The sequence below is a fragment of the Lissotriton vulgaris genome, chromosome 5 (genome assembly GCF_964263255.1).
Source record: "Lissotriton vulgaris chromosome 5, aLisVul1.2, whole genome shotgun sequence".
NCBI lineage: Eukaryota > Metazoa > Chordata > Amphibia > Caudata > Salamandridae > Lissotriton > Lissotriton vulgaris.
In genome coordinates, this window is record NC_141693.1 from 1819503588 (window position 1) to 1819520346 (window position 16759).

Genomic DNA, 16759 nt, shown 5'->3' on the forward strand with positions numbered 1-16759 from the left:
CCATGTCTTCAATTGCTCCAACTGTGAGAGCCAGTAGAGGGGCTCTTCACTGAACCAGCTCTGTCCTAGTTGGCTCATCCTACACGTAACTAGCAAAGCCCAGCACAGACTGACAAGCAACGTGGGTTTTCACCGCTAACATACAAAAGTCTCTCTCCGAGTGCTTGTTTTAATTTGAGCTTCTCCAAGAGGTGCACTTAGGAAGAACTTGCTTCCATGTGCACTTGTGTACTTCTGACTGACGTCCTCAGAATGAAAGCTACTTTTGCTTGTGACAAGAAAGTAAGATCTTGATGGAGTTGGACTACAAGGCTAGAAGTTTTATCTTCAAGAAAGCATTGATTAGTATTACTAGGCAGAAATCGTTACTATGTCGTGAAAAATCGGATTTCCATTCTTATTTTGTAGAATGAAGATAGTCGAAAGCTGGCAAACGTGCTCAGGGGTGTAAATCCTGTGATATCGACAAGTAGTAGACCTTTTGGGCATTTTTTTAATTGAAATCACTCGCCCCTCAGACTCCCAGCTCACAAATAATTATTACAGTAGCTTTGCTCTGAAAAGCTCTAAGGATGCCCCATGTATATAGACCTTCTTAACTTTAGCAGTGCTGCTTGCCTCTAGGACTTTATGATATTAAATTGGGCAGTGAGGGGGGGCGTGGCCAAGCACGCGATGTAGAAAGACGTGCCCGAGCTGAGCTCCGTGCGAAGCTCCCCTGCCACGGGCATTTTATCCTGAATTCCTGGCGGTACCGAGCCCAAACTCGGACCGGGTGCACCCGGACGCCCGACCCACCTCCAGGGCAATTTACGGGCACATCGGAGCGACTGACCCTCCGACCGGCAGCTGCCCTAAAGACTGGCCGCCTGGAGTGCACTTCCGGCCGGCGGCCCAACTACCTGAGGTCGGGGATCCGGCCCTGCGGGATAGGCCGCAAAACGAGTGCCCTGCAACGTGCGATCCGGCGGAGGACCAGGACCGCGTCCCACACACCGGACGCCTACCAGTGACCAGACCCTGCAGGGGCCCCGGACATCAGCGGAAATTCGACGCCCAGACCCACGGTAGGCCGCGAAAATAACGCGCCTCGCCCGCCGCCACTGGGGGCATCCCACCGAGCTCCGGGACCACCAGGGGGTGAGTGCGCGAGCCTGGCTGGGGGCCCGCATTAACGCGACACCGCCCCAGGGCCCTGCCGTCCCACGACGCACACAGGGAACCCACGACACGGTGCCAGAAGTCCCCGGCGACCCGGCCACCCGAGGGCCCTCAGCGCTGCAAACACCCACACAGAGCCGGCCCGTGGCGGTCTGTGTCACTGCCCCTCCGCACCTGCAGGCACTGGAGTCACCCGAACCGGCTGAACAGGCACCTGTGATCAGCCAAGCTGGGCCACCACGAGGCCCACACAGACACCGTCACCACCAAGCTCAGCGGACCACCGCCGGAGGCTGCGCGGCCCTCTCCTACCAGACCTCTGCGCCTGCCCATCTCATAAGAGACGACACGGATCACCATCGGACCCTCCTGGCGCCGTGAGGCCTAAATCGCGCCACTCACGAACTGTGGCCGCGTTGCACCGGCCCCGCCACTACCCGGCCCAACGCTGAGAGACTCTCCCGCCCTGGCGCCACGAGGCCTACGCAGCTCACACGCCCCACATCCACCGGACTTGTACCGGACGAGCTAGACCCACGCGCGGCGCTTGGTGTCGCCTAGCATCATCCGGCAGAGCGCGTCCTCCCAGGCTCAGCAGACGGACGCATTGAGGGAGACCCACCACTCCGACCTACTGGACCGCCGAGTGGCTCAGACGGGAGGCGAACGACAACCGGGACCTCCGCGGCACTGACCGCCACGTTCGGGAGTTCCCTCAACGGCCGCCACGCAACCACCCTGTCCTCCCTAGGCGGCCACGTGCTACAGATCCCCGGAACCCAACGGTGGGACGGCCCTCCCCCCCCCGCCTACGGCTACGCGGCATCCACAACAGGGAACACAGAGAACCTGACCAAGAGACCCACGTGCTCTGGCCCCTCCGCCGCGCATAGCGAGAATATACCCACCCGCCTGACCGGCCGCAAAGGCCTCCCACATGGGTGGGGGGACCAGGGCAAAGACTGGCACAGGAGGGACCCTCGGCAAAGGGAAAATGGTGAAAAACGCAGAGGCTGACCAGACTGCTTCCAAGCTAGACACCATGCTGGCGGCCATGGAGCGCCTGGAGGAATCCATGCAGCTGACCCGCACGTCGCTGGAGAACAGGATCGACAAGGTGGCCGTGGATCTGACACTCCTCCGGGCAGACCACAAGAAACTGTCTGACCGCACCACGACCCTGGAGCAAACGATGGCGGAGGCCACCCCCAAACTAGCACAGACGGACAAGCACGTCCAGGACCTGCTCAACCGGGTGGAGTTCCTTGAGGATAGGGCAGAGGACGCGGAAGGACGGGCCAGGAGGAACAACGTGCGCATAGTGGGCCTACCGGAACGCTGGGAGCGGAGAGAGACAGCGGAGCACATGGAGACCTGGCTCAGAGAATTATTGCCAGAAGGCACACTGTCGCCATACTTTGTAGTGGAGCGGGCACACAGAGTACCAGCCCGCCCACCCCCGGAAGGTTCCAACCCAAGGCCGATGCTCATGCGGGTATTGAACTACCGCGACCGAGACGCCATCCTCCGCGAGACGCGGAAACTATCAAATATACAGATAGACAACGCCAAGGTGATGTTCTTCCCTGATTATACCATACAAGTTCAGCGACGACGTCAATCCTTTCTTGAGGTGAAGCACCGGCTCAGACGCTTGGCTCTCAAATACTCGCTGTTGTTTCCGGCACGCCTCAGAGTGATGGCATCAGACAAGACCCACTTCTTCGACACCCCAGAGGCGGCAATGGCCTGGCTGGATTCGGGAGTGGACACGAACCCCGAGCCCGCGCCGAGAGAACAACGCCGGAATCGAGGCACGCGCAGACGGAGACAGCGACACAACTCGAGGGCCGGGTCGCCGACCGTGGACACGGAAATCGGCCCAACCCCGGAGCAAATACAGAATGAACAATTAGAAGCCGTCCGCATAACAGCTGTGATCAGCGGGTCGAAATCACCTCTTCTGCTATCCAATGCCAGTCCGCGTTCACGCGGGAGCGAGGACGACGACTACATGTACGGTCTACCAGACGACTCGAACCCAGGGGACCTGCCAGACGTCACCCCCCAAACATCAGATCTGATATCGTAAGTGCTCCTCCCCAACCCAGCCCTGGCTGGACCAACGCGACTCGCACAGAGGAACAGTCAGCTCCCCCCCATCGATGGCCCGATCGGGGACTCACATAGATGCTTCTGAAGGCCCTGGCGGCCGCGGCTGCCGCCTTCTCCGAGACCTGTGCTTTGCTGCCGAACCCCGATTTCCGGATTGCCACGGAGCTACAGTGGCACCGGGTGGGGGGCCGGGGCTCCTCTGCTGGAACGTCACCGGGACCTTGACTTTGGTGGGGTGGACAGACCCCTAGAGGTGAGTGCCCCTCCTCCGGGGGAATGAAAGATGGGGCCCCGCCGTGGGACCAAGGTTCTGAGTCAAGTGACACTGGGAACCCTACACTAGCCACAGACACTATCACTGACTCTTGGTGCTCTTCTGGCCCGCTGCCCGTGGAGGGGAGCCGCTTCGGCTCTTTCGGCATAACGAACTACCCTGTTTACTTTCAGTGCTGTACTTAGTCAACCCCCCATTGAACTCACGGATTGATTGAGCTCGATAGAGCGTTTGGGCGACGACTTGTTTTTGTTGTTGCCCTTTTGGTATTATGTTTATGTTCAAGTTATTTCTTTTGAGACTAGTGTTGGTACTGACTTGCTATTGTGTGCATCTTTGGGTCTGTGGGGAGGGGCGGGAGGTAACAATGCTCACTATTCACCGCTACTGTGTGGGTGTGGGCGAGGCGGGTGGGGGTCCCGGGGGGGGGGGAGGTGGACACTTGGCCGCAATCAACACTGTGATGGCTACGTTTAAATTTTGTACCTGGAATGTCAGGGGCATGCACACACCCTCACGTAGATACCAGGTATATTCCTATCTTAAAAGGCATCAGATCCAGATTGCACTGCTACAGGAGACACACCTAGTTGCCACAGAGGTAGCCACACTTCGCCGTAAATGGAGGGGACAGATATTTGCCACAACCTTCTCGGCGTTTGCGAGGGGGACCCTGATCTGGGTCCGGCCCGGGGTCCCGTTTGCGCTAACACACAGCAATATTGACACTGAGGGACGCTACGTCTTCATACAGGGCAGACTTGACGGGCAGCAGATGGTCATAGCCTCCATATACGCACCTAATGTAGAACAGGGGAAATTCTTCACACGACTGTCGACAGCGATAGCGACATGGCCGGACGTACCCCTGATGGTGGGCGGGGATTATAACTGTGTGTTGAATGCCTCCCTCGATCGCTCATCCCTCCCAGCGACAATCGCCCCGGTACAGGCGACCTCCAAGGCCCTCCTTGACTGGGCGACACAGTGGAACTTACAGGATGCCTGGCGCGTCAGGAACCCCACCGCCCGGGTGTATTCTTACTACTCGGGAGCCCACTCACTACATGTCAGGCTGGACAGATTCATGCTGTCCCGTGACCTGCTCCCCTCTGTGTCCGACACTGACTACCTGGGTCGGACCCACTCGGACCATAACCCGCACACGCTGGTATATGGATGGAAGCGTCCACACCCGCCCGTACCAACGTGGCGCCTGCAACCGGACCTCCTACTCGAAACCCCATTCCGAGAGGAAATCTCCGGGAAGATCCTGCAGTACTTCGAGGACAATGTAGACTCGACCTCCTCCCCGAGAATCGAGTGGGACGCCTTTAAGACGGTGACCCGGGGAAGTTGCCTCAGTGTACAGGCGGGCCTGCGTAGGCAAGTAGAGCGAGACCTGGTACAGGCGGAAAGGGCACTGCTGGGTGCAGAACAGGGGGCAATGAGGGGTGATGACTCCCAACTCGTCTCGGCCAGAGCGGACCACGCTGCCTTGATGGAACGCCTCAAGAATATCAACTTCGCTGCGCACTCCGCGCGCACCCACAGCGCGGGAGATAAGCCTGGCAGACTCCTGTCGTGGTTGGTGCGACAAGACACGCAATCCGCATCGGTCCTATCTATCCGCACAGCCCAGGGCGTTGAGGTATATACCCAGCAACAAATCCATGATGCGTTCACATCGCATTACAAATCCCTGTACAGCTCACGACTACGAGCCACGGTAGCGGAGATCACGGACTACCTGGCGACACTGCAGCTCCCGACCGCTACTGCTGCCCAACAAGCAGAGCTGGGAGCCACGCTCACTGGTGAGGAACTGCGAGAGGTGATTTTCTCCCTCTCCAATTGCAAGGCGCCGGGCCCCGACGGGCTCCCGGCGGAGTTCTACAAAGCCTACTCTCTGGTATTAATACCGGAACTGCTGAAAATGTACAAGGCGGCGCTGGAAGACGCTGAACTCCCGGCGTCCCTGAACGAAGCAAACGTGGTCTCCCTGCTGAAACCGGGTAAAGAAGCGAACGAACTCGGCTCGTACCGGCCGTTAGCGCTCCTCAATACCGATTACAAGATACTTGCAGCAGCCCTGGCCCGGAGGCTTGCACCACTAGTCCCCACTCTGGTACACACTGACCAGAATGGCTTCGTACCCACACGGAGCACGTCCCACAACCTACGCCGGTTTTTCAGGGTCCAACGTTACGCGACCCCGACCTGGCCACGCTCGGGATGCATCGTGCTTGACTTAGAGAAGGCATTCGACTCGGTGGAGTGGCCGTATCTCCTCCGATTCCTTGAGAAGTACGAGCTGGGGGATGCCTACGTCCAGATGGTGGGGCTCCTCTATCAAACGCCCGAGGTCCGGGTCCGGACCGGACGGTTGTTCTCGGACAGGATCCGTATTGGGAGAGGCACCAGACAGGGCTGCCCCCTCTCCCCCATCTTATTCGCCTTGGCGATGGAGCCGCTGGCGGAGATGCTCCGCACTTCCGGAGACGCCTGGGGCATTCCGCTGGCGGACGGCATTCACTCGGTGTCTCTGTACGCCGACGACTTGTTATTATTTGTCAGAGACCTCACGCGCATACCAGCGGCGCTCTCGGACACCTTTCGGACGTTTGGAGACATGTCGGGGCTCCATGTCAACTGGGCCAAATCAGGGACCTACGCATTCGATGGCGAGATGCCACAGTGCGATGTGCGTATGATGGAGGAGACACTCCGATGGCACCCGACGGTATTTAGGTACCTAGGGATCTTAATATACCGGGACCCTATGGATCTCCTAGAGGGGAACCTAGTGAGGGCCATCTCCTCGCTCACAGCCCAGGTCACATTCTGGAACTCCCTCCCTTTAAATGTGCCAGCCAGAGTGGCCCTGACCAAGATGATCATGCTACCCCGGCTTCTCTATTATTATACTAATTTGCCGGTGTATGTACCGGTGCGCATATTTAGGGAGCTGGACACCCTCACCAGACGCCTCATCTGGAATAAGGGGAGACCCCGGGTTGCGCTAAAGACCCTGTATGCAACCACAGACGCTGGAGGCCTAGCGGTTCCCAATCAGGAGCTTTATTACTTAGCAGCACAGCTGCAGTGGGTTGCCTACTGGTTGAGCGGTAAGAACCTGGCGGACACGGCCACGGCCGATACTATCCTATCCCCCGTACAGGCGCTCACACTCTTCCACCCACTGACAATGGGCCGGTCTCCCACGCAGGTCCATGTAGCAGTGGCAAAGCGGTGCTTCACACGGAGCCTCCGGCTCACCAGGCATACGGTGCCCTATGCTCCGAACCTACCCTTACTGGGGACACCTCTGGGCGCGGGCACACTGTCCACGGCCGAGCTGCGCAGCTGGACTGCAGCAGACCTGGATGACCTGGGCGGCCTGTACAGCGACGGAGAGCTGATGCCATTCGAGACCTTGGCCGCGGACACAGAGCTACCGGTAGGTCAATTCCTGACACACGCCAGACTCCTTCATGAGCTGGCAAGGGCGTGGGGTGACCTTAGCCACGAGCCGTCCACTCACCTACTCATCCAATACCTGCATGTGATGGGAGACGGGTCCCACATTGTGCACTGGCTCGCACAAGCCTTACACAGCCATACGCAATTTTCTTCCCAGAAATTGAGGGAAAAATGGGCGACCGACCATGGCTCAGACTGGACGGACAAACAATGGAATGCTATCTTAGCAGGCGCGAGGGTCATTCCCCGTAACGCACGTTTCAAGATTATCCAATACTACATCATCCACCGTGCATATCTGTCTCCGGACAAGCTGAACCGCTACTTCGGGCTCACTTCATCGGCATGTCCCAGATGCGGCCTCCTGGACTCAGACTTCCTGCACGCACTCTGGAGCTGCGCCCATCTTACCTCGTACTGGTCTGCGATCGCGGATATGCTAACAGCGGCGACGGGCGAAACCCTCCCCACGACGTGGGAAGTATGCCTATTGGGACTCTACAAGAGAACCAAGCAGACCAAGCTACGGGCACGCTTCTGGGACTTGGGCCTTATTACGGCCAAGCGTCTCATTACACGACGATGGAAGAGTCCCACCCCGCCGCGCCCTGCAGATTGGCGCCGCTCTTTTGCCAACTGGGCCTGTGCGGAGAGTGTGTCGCTCCATAGAGAGGAAACCGCGGGTCTACGGAAATACCCGATCGCCCAAGACTGGGACGCTGCCCTGATTACATATCACCGCGCGTGCACCCAAGCCGGCATAGAGTACCGACTCGACAGAACAGGGAGGGCCCACCTGATTGCTGTCCGCACCTGGCACAGACTCCACCACCCCTCTTCCCCCCCCCCCGTCCTCCCCCCCCCCTGTCCCGCGCGCTTCCTTACCTCCCCCACCCCCCCACCCCCCCGGTAACAGGGGTCTTGCGCGATGGAGATGTCCCCTGCCGCTGTCGCCCCCCCCCTGCCGCTCAGCCCCCCCCCCCTATTGCCCACAGCCACGGCGACGCCGCCTCATCCATTGTCTCTGCCCCTACACGGCCCACACAGGATGCACCACACGCAGCTAGACACCTAAATGCACTACCACACCCACGAATGCTAGTCTAACAGTTATTGAAATGTTCCTCCCCCACCCCCTGTTTTCGGCTACCCAGTTAATTCTTTTGGTTGACACAGAGGCCGTTCATACTGTGCTCTTGATAACGCCCGAGCACCCTTCCTTGTCTGCATCTTATGTAAAGCTGCTCAGATGTGCCCAGAACTAGGAAGCGGGCACCCAGCGACCCACTAGACGCCGGAGGGTATGATGCTGCCTCTATCCCCTGCTACAATGACCAGGGAACTCCATTTCAAACAATGACTGTTGGCTTTTCGTTTTGGACACGCTGGTTCCTTGTTGCAGTGCTATGAACCGTAGACACTGCACCATGTGACATTTCCTGACACCGTCATTTATGAACTGATGCACTTCCACCAGCAACTGTTTGATTTCACTCATGTGTACCTGATATGTCGACATGTACTATCTGCTGGGTTAATGTTTGTAACAATACTCCATGGTTCTGACACTGTATGAATAACTACTGGCTTATCTGTGAAACTGAATAAAGTTTGGGACCGTTGGTCTTTAAAAAAAAAAAAAAAAAATATTTAAATTGGGCAGTAGTATTATTCCGACTGTGTCATCAAGTCAATGATTTAGAAATGTATGCATTTCTGTAGCTTTCGCCTAGCTAGGAAGCAACAGACTGCTTAAGTTAGCAAGTGTAGGGGAATAGCTTTTGAGGAAGGGAATGTAAAGGAGTGTATACAGCGGAGAGTGAAGGGGTGTTGAGCAGACTGTTGTAGGGACTGGGGAACACTCCGAGGAGGAAGGTGGGCATGAGGTGCAACTCAAAGAGTAGAGTTTCGAGTTTCTTTCGGAATGGACATGAATGAAGATATTTGACTCCACTTCTTGGTGGCGTAGAAGGCCAAAGCGTTTGCTTTCCTCATTTTTGCATTTCTCGCTTTCAAGCCTGTTTTTTTACTTCTTATGTTACTCTTGTCATTATAATTTTTTGGTCCAAATATGCTGGTGCCAGTGTTAGTGTGGGTGATTCATCCCACTCTGAAGACGTTAGAGGCCCAGAGCGGCAGCCAGTCCGTCTCCTTCTGTATTGGGTGTGATATGCTAGGTCTTTATCCCTCTGGAGAGACGAGTGGAAGCATACAGAACAGCAGACAGAGGAGGAATACAGAGCCAGGGATGTCTGAGAGTGCCTGTTTTATTTTGCTGCACAAAAGCAAAGTGCTTTGGTTATTAGGACTACTCTCAGTTTTTCAGCCGCTGTTGTTGGTCGACTAGGGACAGTGCTTGAAGGGCCATTTCTGCTGCATATCAAAGGGGTGACATCTTGTTCATTAAAGGTCACACAACATTATAATTAGATTTTGTGTTGAAGTCTGCCTAGTAGGGTATAATTAGTGGCAGAGCCAGGAAACAGGTTTGCTGAATACATTTATTAAAAATAGAATGTTAATGTTCTTTACCTCGACTGCCCACATCTCACCAAGCTAGTTAATCTTGTGAATTGCACTACCCAGGCTAGAAGCCCTTTTTCAGCCACGGTCGCTAATATTTTTGTACTGCCTTTAGAGACTAGAACCTTCCTTTTTAAATACTTTTGTTGTTGCTATTTTTACATCTTTACAACAAGAGACAGAGCTTTAATTACGTATCCTTTTTAAAGATGGCAGCATGTCCACAAAGATTTGGCTTTCCAGGGTGGACTGTGTGGTTGACGCAATGCAGGCCGTATGCTACCTTTGTAGAAAGTGGCAAAGTTTGGGGTCTCTCAGAAGGGGCTGCGTAGTGCAGAGATGCAGGTCTCGTTACCCAATAACCAGTCTTGCCATGGGCGACCCCAGGGCCGGACTGGCTACCGGGCTTTTCTTAATAAACAATGCAAAACAAAAGTTTCTAAAAACACGCTTTAAAGCTATGTGTTTTGTATCGTTCATTTAGAAGCATTAGCAGCTCCCCAGCAACAAATTTAGCCCTCTCAGCAGTGAACCTGGACACCACCCTGTCAACCCAGCGAAATGCCCGGAAGTCAGTTTGGCCCTGGGCAACCCTTGCACAATGTTCAGTTGTCACACCATATGGTTTACTTTTCTTAAAGGATAGCAGGCGCGTCCAGCTCGGACACTCATCAGCAGCACGTGTAGGTCGGGGGCACGTGCTGCCACGTGCTCGGCCGGCTCTCACCTCAGCTCCGCCGTCTCCACCAGGCGGTGCAGCTGCTTGACTTCCTCCTCCAGGGCGGGAAATCTCTGCACGTCTTTCATAACCAGCGGGTACAGATCCTAGCCCGAGAGAGAGAGGAGGGGCAGAAAAAGAAAGCATCACCAAATATAGCTTTTTCAAAAGAAAGCGCGAGTGTGAGCGTGTGCAATTTCAGAGCTTAAAAAAAAGGAAGATGAAAAACATCGGAGACTATAAAAAAGACAATATCCCACACGTAGCGTGCATCACAAAGAGCGCTGATGCAAGCTTTCTCAGACAGCCCAGATGACGCATAGGCAACAACAGGGCAAGCTGCACACGTATACTATGGGTAAAGAACAAGCTTCCCTCACACAAGGCATCAAAACATTCGGCAGACACGAAGGAAGTGAACAGCACAGGCTTCTGCGGTACAAACTTCCAGCACACATCAAAAACAGGTACAGCAGCAATTCGAGTTTCCCTGGTCTGGAAAGAGGTTTAGCCAGGATGACTTCGTTTTCAGAAATCTGCGGCTGCAGCGTTTTCCACATAGTTAAAGACTAAATGTACTAGACATAAAATCAGCCACCAGCTGCACAATCTGAGGATTTCAACTAAAACGAATGCTGATTCTAGCTAAACCAGATCACATGCACCCCTTCTAATAAAGGCCCAGGAGTGGTGCCATGCAGTGGCAGGTCCTTGGTAAAGATTAGCTGGTCATTCATACGTAGGTGATTACTATATTAATGTGCTAAACCGGTACTAATAAGGTGAAACTTTTTGCCTAGACAGTAATGCTTGTTAAAGTGTCAAAGTAGTGAAATAACACTGCCGTAGAATTGATCACATACTTTGCCTTTTCTTGCCACACAATTTGGTGGTCCGTTGCTGCATAATTCAAACGGTCCTGGGTATAGCACAGACAACAGCAGGGTAAGCACTACAGACACAAAAAAGGCGCACGCAGCTGCAGCAATGCAACCTGTCTTCAGACACACATCTGGCACAGTGCAAGCTTACCACAGGTGTTCGCGAGCACTCACGCTGACGCAGCACGACGCAGGCTTCGGCGGTTCTCTGCCCCCACTGCGCCTCTAGCGCCCCCTTATGGCTCACCTTGATGAGTTTGAAGGTGCTCTCCTCCTCCTGCAGGATGCCCTTGTAGGTCTCCATGAAGTGCAGCAGCACCGACAGCACCGCCTGCTTGCGCTGCAGGACGTCGCTCTGGTCCCAGCTGGGCGAGGAGTAGTCGCTGGCCCCAGAGAAAGTCACTCCCAGTTAAGGAAACCCACATCAACCGGAAGAGGCGGGGACAGAGGGGAAAAGGTGGGAAGGAGCCATGACGTGTGCCAGGGTGCCAAGTGCATCCAGTTCTACACACAGGAGCGCACATGGATTCACATGATGAGACTAATAGCACCTACATGTAAACATGCACAGCAGGCCATAGGTTTCACACAGGGCACGGCTATGACCAGTCTCTGCCCTGACAGCCGGAATAAATAAATACAGGTATACTACTCCCCATCGAGTACGAGGAATGTGTAAATGAGGGCACAGTACTGAAGAGCAGACCTATTCCAGCAGGTACACGTACTGGCATAGTACAGACCTGCGTGCACGACGCTATCAGAATGATAAGCAGCCGTGAGCAAAGTCTCACAGTTGAACAGCTGGGGTAGGTCAAAGCACACACAGTCAGGGTGCATAAATAATGTCACAGCAATAGAGTTTTGAGTACAGACACACTAATGGCAACGTGGGAATAGTGAGAACACAGCACTAAACAGCAGGTGCATCGGCAACTGTGTGGCATCAGGTTATAACAGGGCACAATTGTGAGCAGGATGTGTAAATAAGGATATGACCAACAGCAAAAAAGTGATCAGCAAATGTAAGTGAGCTGCTCTGCGTGCATCAGTGTAAGCAGAGCTCTTTGGGGGGGGGGGGGGGGGGGGGTGCTGTAATGAGTATAGAGCCACTGAGTTTTAAGATAGAGCTTTGAAAAGTCTGCAGTTCAGTATGTCCCGGCCGATTCTCTCCATCAGTCCCGCACTGCACGCTCAGCGCCTCGAGGTGGGCTCTGTGAATGATCAGCAGTCACTACAGGAACTAATACTCGCAGTAGATGTAAGTAAGAGACACTGATGACCAGAAGTGGAAATAACACTACAGACCCCATGTGTAAATAAAGCCACACTTGTGTCCATGCATACATTATACATTAGGACAAGCACATTATCAACAGGCGTGTAGGCACCATAAAGTCACAATATTAAGGGCACTAGTGAGTAAGCACATATTCATACGGGTACACTATCGAGCAGGTGCATGTAATGGTACTTACAGATGCTGAGACACTAATGATCAGTAATACATGCAAGGGCACACTAATGAAGAGCAGTACACATAAGGGCACACTAATGAAGAGCGGTACAGACAAGGGCACACTAAGGAAGAGCGGTACAGACAAGGGTACACTAATAAAGAGCGGTACAGACAAGGGCACACTAATGAAGAGCGGTACAGACAAGGGCACACTAATGAAGAGCGGTCCACATAAGGACACACTAATGAAGAGAGGTACAGACAAGGGCACACTAATGAAGAGCAGTACACATAAGGGCACACTAATGAAGAGCGGTACAGATAAGGACACACTAATGAAGAACGGTACATATAAGGGCACACTAATGAAGAGTGGTACAGACAAGGGCACACTAATTAAGAGCGTTACAGACAAGGGCCAACTAATGAAGAGCGGTACAGACAAGGGAACACTATTGAAGAGTGGTACAGACAAGGGCATACTAATGAAGAGCGGTACACATAAGGGCACACTAATGAAGAGAGGTACAGACAAGGGCACACTAATGAAGAGCAGTACACATAAGGGCACACTAATGAAGAGCAGTACACATAAGGGCACACTAATGAAGAGCGGTACAGACAAGGGCACACTACTGAAGAGTGCTACAGATAAGGGCACACTAATGAAGAGTGGTACAGACAAGGGCACACTAATGAAGAGCGGTACAGACAAGGGCACACTAATGAAGAGCGGTACAGACAAGGGCACACTAATGAAGAGCGGTACACATAAGGGCACACTAATGAAGAGTGCTACAGATAAGGGCACACTAATGAAGAGCGGTACAGACAAGGGCACACTACTGAAGAATGCTACAGATAAGGGCACACTAATGAAGAGTGGTACAGACAAGGGCACACTACTGAAGAGTGCTACAGAAAAGGGCACACTAATGAAGAGTGGTACTGACAAGGGCACACTACTGAGGAGTGCTACAGATAAGGGCACACTAATGAAGAGTGGTACTGACAAGGGCACACTACTGAAGAGTGCTACAGATAAGGGCACACTAATGAGAAGCGGTACAGACAAGGGCACACTACTGAAGAGTGCTACAGATAAGGACACACTAATGAAGAGAGGTACACATAAGGACACACTAATGAAGAGCGGTACACATAAGGGCACACTAATGAAGAGCGGTACAGACAAGGGCACACTAATGAAGAGCGGTAGAGACAAGGGCACACTAATGAAGAACGGTACAGACAAGGGCACACTAATGAAGAGCGGTACAGACAAGGGCACACTAATGAAATCGGTACACATAAGGGCACACTAATGAAGAGAGGTACAGACAAGGGCACACTAATGAAGAGCAGTACACATAAGGGCACACTAATGAAGAGCGGTACAGACAAGGGTACACTAATAAAGAGCGGTACAGACAAGGGCACACTAATGAAGAGCGGTACAGACAAGGGCACACTAATGAAGAGCGGTCCACATAAGGGCACACTAATGAAGAGAGGTACAGACAAGGGCACACTAATGAAGAGCAGTACACATAAGGGCACACTAATGAAGAGCGGTACAGATAAGGACACACTAATGAAGAGCGGTACATATAAGGGCACACTAATGAAGAGCGGTACAGATAAGGGCACACTAATGAAGAGCGGTACAGACAAGGGCACACTAATGAAGAACGGTACAGACAAGGGAACACTATTGAAGAGTGGTACAGACAAGGGCATACTAATGAAGAGCGGTACACATAAGGGCACACTAATGAAGAGCGGTACAGACAAGGGCACACTAATGAAGAGCAGTACACATAAGGGCACACTAATGAAGAGCAGTACACATAAGGGCACATTAATGAAGAGCGGTACAGATAAGGGCACACTAGTGAGCAGTGGTAGTGATAAAGGCACACTGGTGAGCAGTGGGTACTGACAAGGGCACACCAATAAGTGATACAGGAAGGGCACACCAATGAAGAGTGGTACAGATAAGGGAACACTAATGAAGAGTATAAGTGATAAAGGCATATTAGTGAGCAGTGGTAGTGATAAAAGCACACTACTGAGAAGTGGGTACTGACAAGGGCACACTAATGAAGAGTAGTAGTGATAAAGGCACAGTAATGAAGAGTGGTACAGATAAGGTCACACTAGTGAACAGTGGGTACTGACAAGGGCACACCAATGAAGAGTAGTACAGATAAGGGCACACTAATGAAGAGTGGTAGCGATAAAGGCACACCAGTGAGCAGTGGGTACAGATAAGGGCACATTAATGACCAGGGCAGGTACATAAGACCACACGAAAGGCTAAGAGGTACAGAGATGGTAATCATCAGGAGTTACACGTAAGGGCACACAAACAACCAGGGTTACTAACCAAGGGCAGTTCACAATCAGCAGGTAGAAGTGAGTACACACTAATGATCAGCACTTATAAAGAAGGACACGTTAGTGATCAGAGGACGACAAGGCGGCTTTACGTTCCGTGGTGTAAAGTACACTCATTTTCAGCAAGGGCTGCCTCATTCTCACAGGTGCTAGTTGAACCACACTCATTCTCAGGAGTTTAGGTGAGGGCACCTAATTATCATTAAATTAGAGGTGGGTGGGGTCAGGAATGGCACAATCCATTGACTCTGTAGATGTCCACTCTAATGAAGTGTCCACTAGGCCTGTGGACACAGCCTGGGCAGTCATACACAAAATCCCATGCTCCTTTGCATCACAACAAACCAGCCTCAGTGAGCAAGGATGCACTGGCAGGAACAGCTGCATACAGACCGACCCTTTAGGTGGGTGCAATCTCAAGAATGGCACACTTGGCATCTGCAGGCACAATGGAAGGAGAAAATAGGACTTTGTAGTGATAAAGAAAGAACACCCTTGCATCTCAGGGAAAGAAAGCCATGTTAGTGGGAACAGTCACAGTGACACAAGATGTTTGCTCTAGGTGTGTGCAGTCTAAGGAAGGGCACACTGCGACTCTTCAGCTAAAAACGGAGGAAACACTGGCCTGGAAGTGAGACTCTAGAGACCCCATCCTTCCCTGGTGGATACACTAGATGTGGACGTGATACTGAGTGCGCACTGGTTCTTAGGTTGGGGGGGGCACACTAGGCCTGGAAGGGAGACACGCAGGACCCACTGCTTTTCTGGTGGACACACTGGGCCCGGATGCGATACAACACCCCCTGCTTGATTTGTGGACATACTAAACATGGAAGCGACATAGGAGGGCGAGCTGGTACTTTAATGGGCACATTAGGCCTGGAGTGATACACAAGCCCACCCCCTCCCTGCTGGCCTGATGGACACACTGGGCCCAGAACTGATACACGAAGAACCCCGTGCGTCTTTGATGGAGAACTACATCTGGAAGGAATAAAGGAGTGCCAACTGGTTCTTTAGTGGACACACTAGGCCTAGAGGGATACACAAGGGACCCCTGGTCAGCTGGTGGACACTCTAGAGCTGGTAGTGATACATCAAGGTGCACTGACTCTTTAGAGAGGACACTTGGCCTGGAAGTGATGCTCAGGTGACGTCTCGCTTCTCTGGTGGACACACTTGACGTGGAAGCGATTGATGCGGATCCCCGGTTCTCTGGAGTGCAATGAGAGCCTGGAAGGGATCCACGAGGGAGCACTAATTCTCAGAAAGTGATATATACGAGCAAGCCCATGCTCTACGGTGGGCACATTAGGCGTGGAAGAGGCACACGAGGAGCCCCCTGGTTCTTTGGTGAACACACTAGGCCTGGAAGTGATACACGAGAATCCCCCTGGTTCTCCGGTGGTGTTCCCCCAGGACATCGAGGTAGGAATCGCAATAACACCAAATATCATGGACACAATATCGAAGGATAACATATTGGGACGTAAAAGTATGTACTAGTGCAATCATCCGAGCCCAACACCAGATGGCGATCTATTAATTAATGTACCATCTGCAGCCCATATGCCTCGAACATCTATATTTCTCCTATATCACTTCTTTCGATAGCTTGTCGCTCAATATTCTGTTCATGATATTACTGTACTATGATATTCCTAGCCTCGATATTCCACAGTACCATCTCTGGTGTTCGCAGGAAGCCTGTACCGGATACACATAAGATCCTGCAGCTCTCCAAT

The 16759-nt window shown here is 53.0% G+C and overlaps 1 protein-coding gene across 1 annotated transcript in view; it reads right to left on the minus strand.

The window, feature by feature from the left end:
• The window catches only part of RAPGEFL1 (Rap guanine nucleotide exchange factor like 1), a 267731-nt gene that overhangs the window by 121319 nt on the left and 129653 nt on the right, over window positions 1–16759 (minus strand). Inside the window, exons 3-4 of the mRNA XM_086924240.1 lie at window positions 11403–11553; window positions 10284–10381 (exon numbers count right to left, since the gene is read on the minus strand). Coding sequence (XP_086780366.1) covers window positions 10284–10381; window positions 11403–11553 — 249 coding nt within the window. The remainder of the gene's footprint in view (window positions 1–10283; window positions 10382–11402; window positions 11554–16759) is intronic.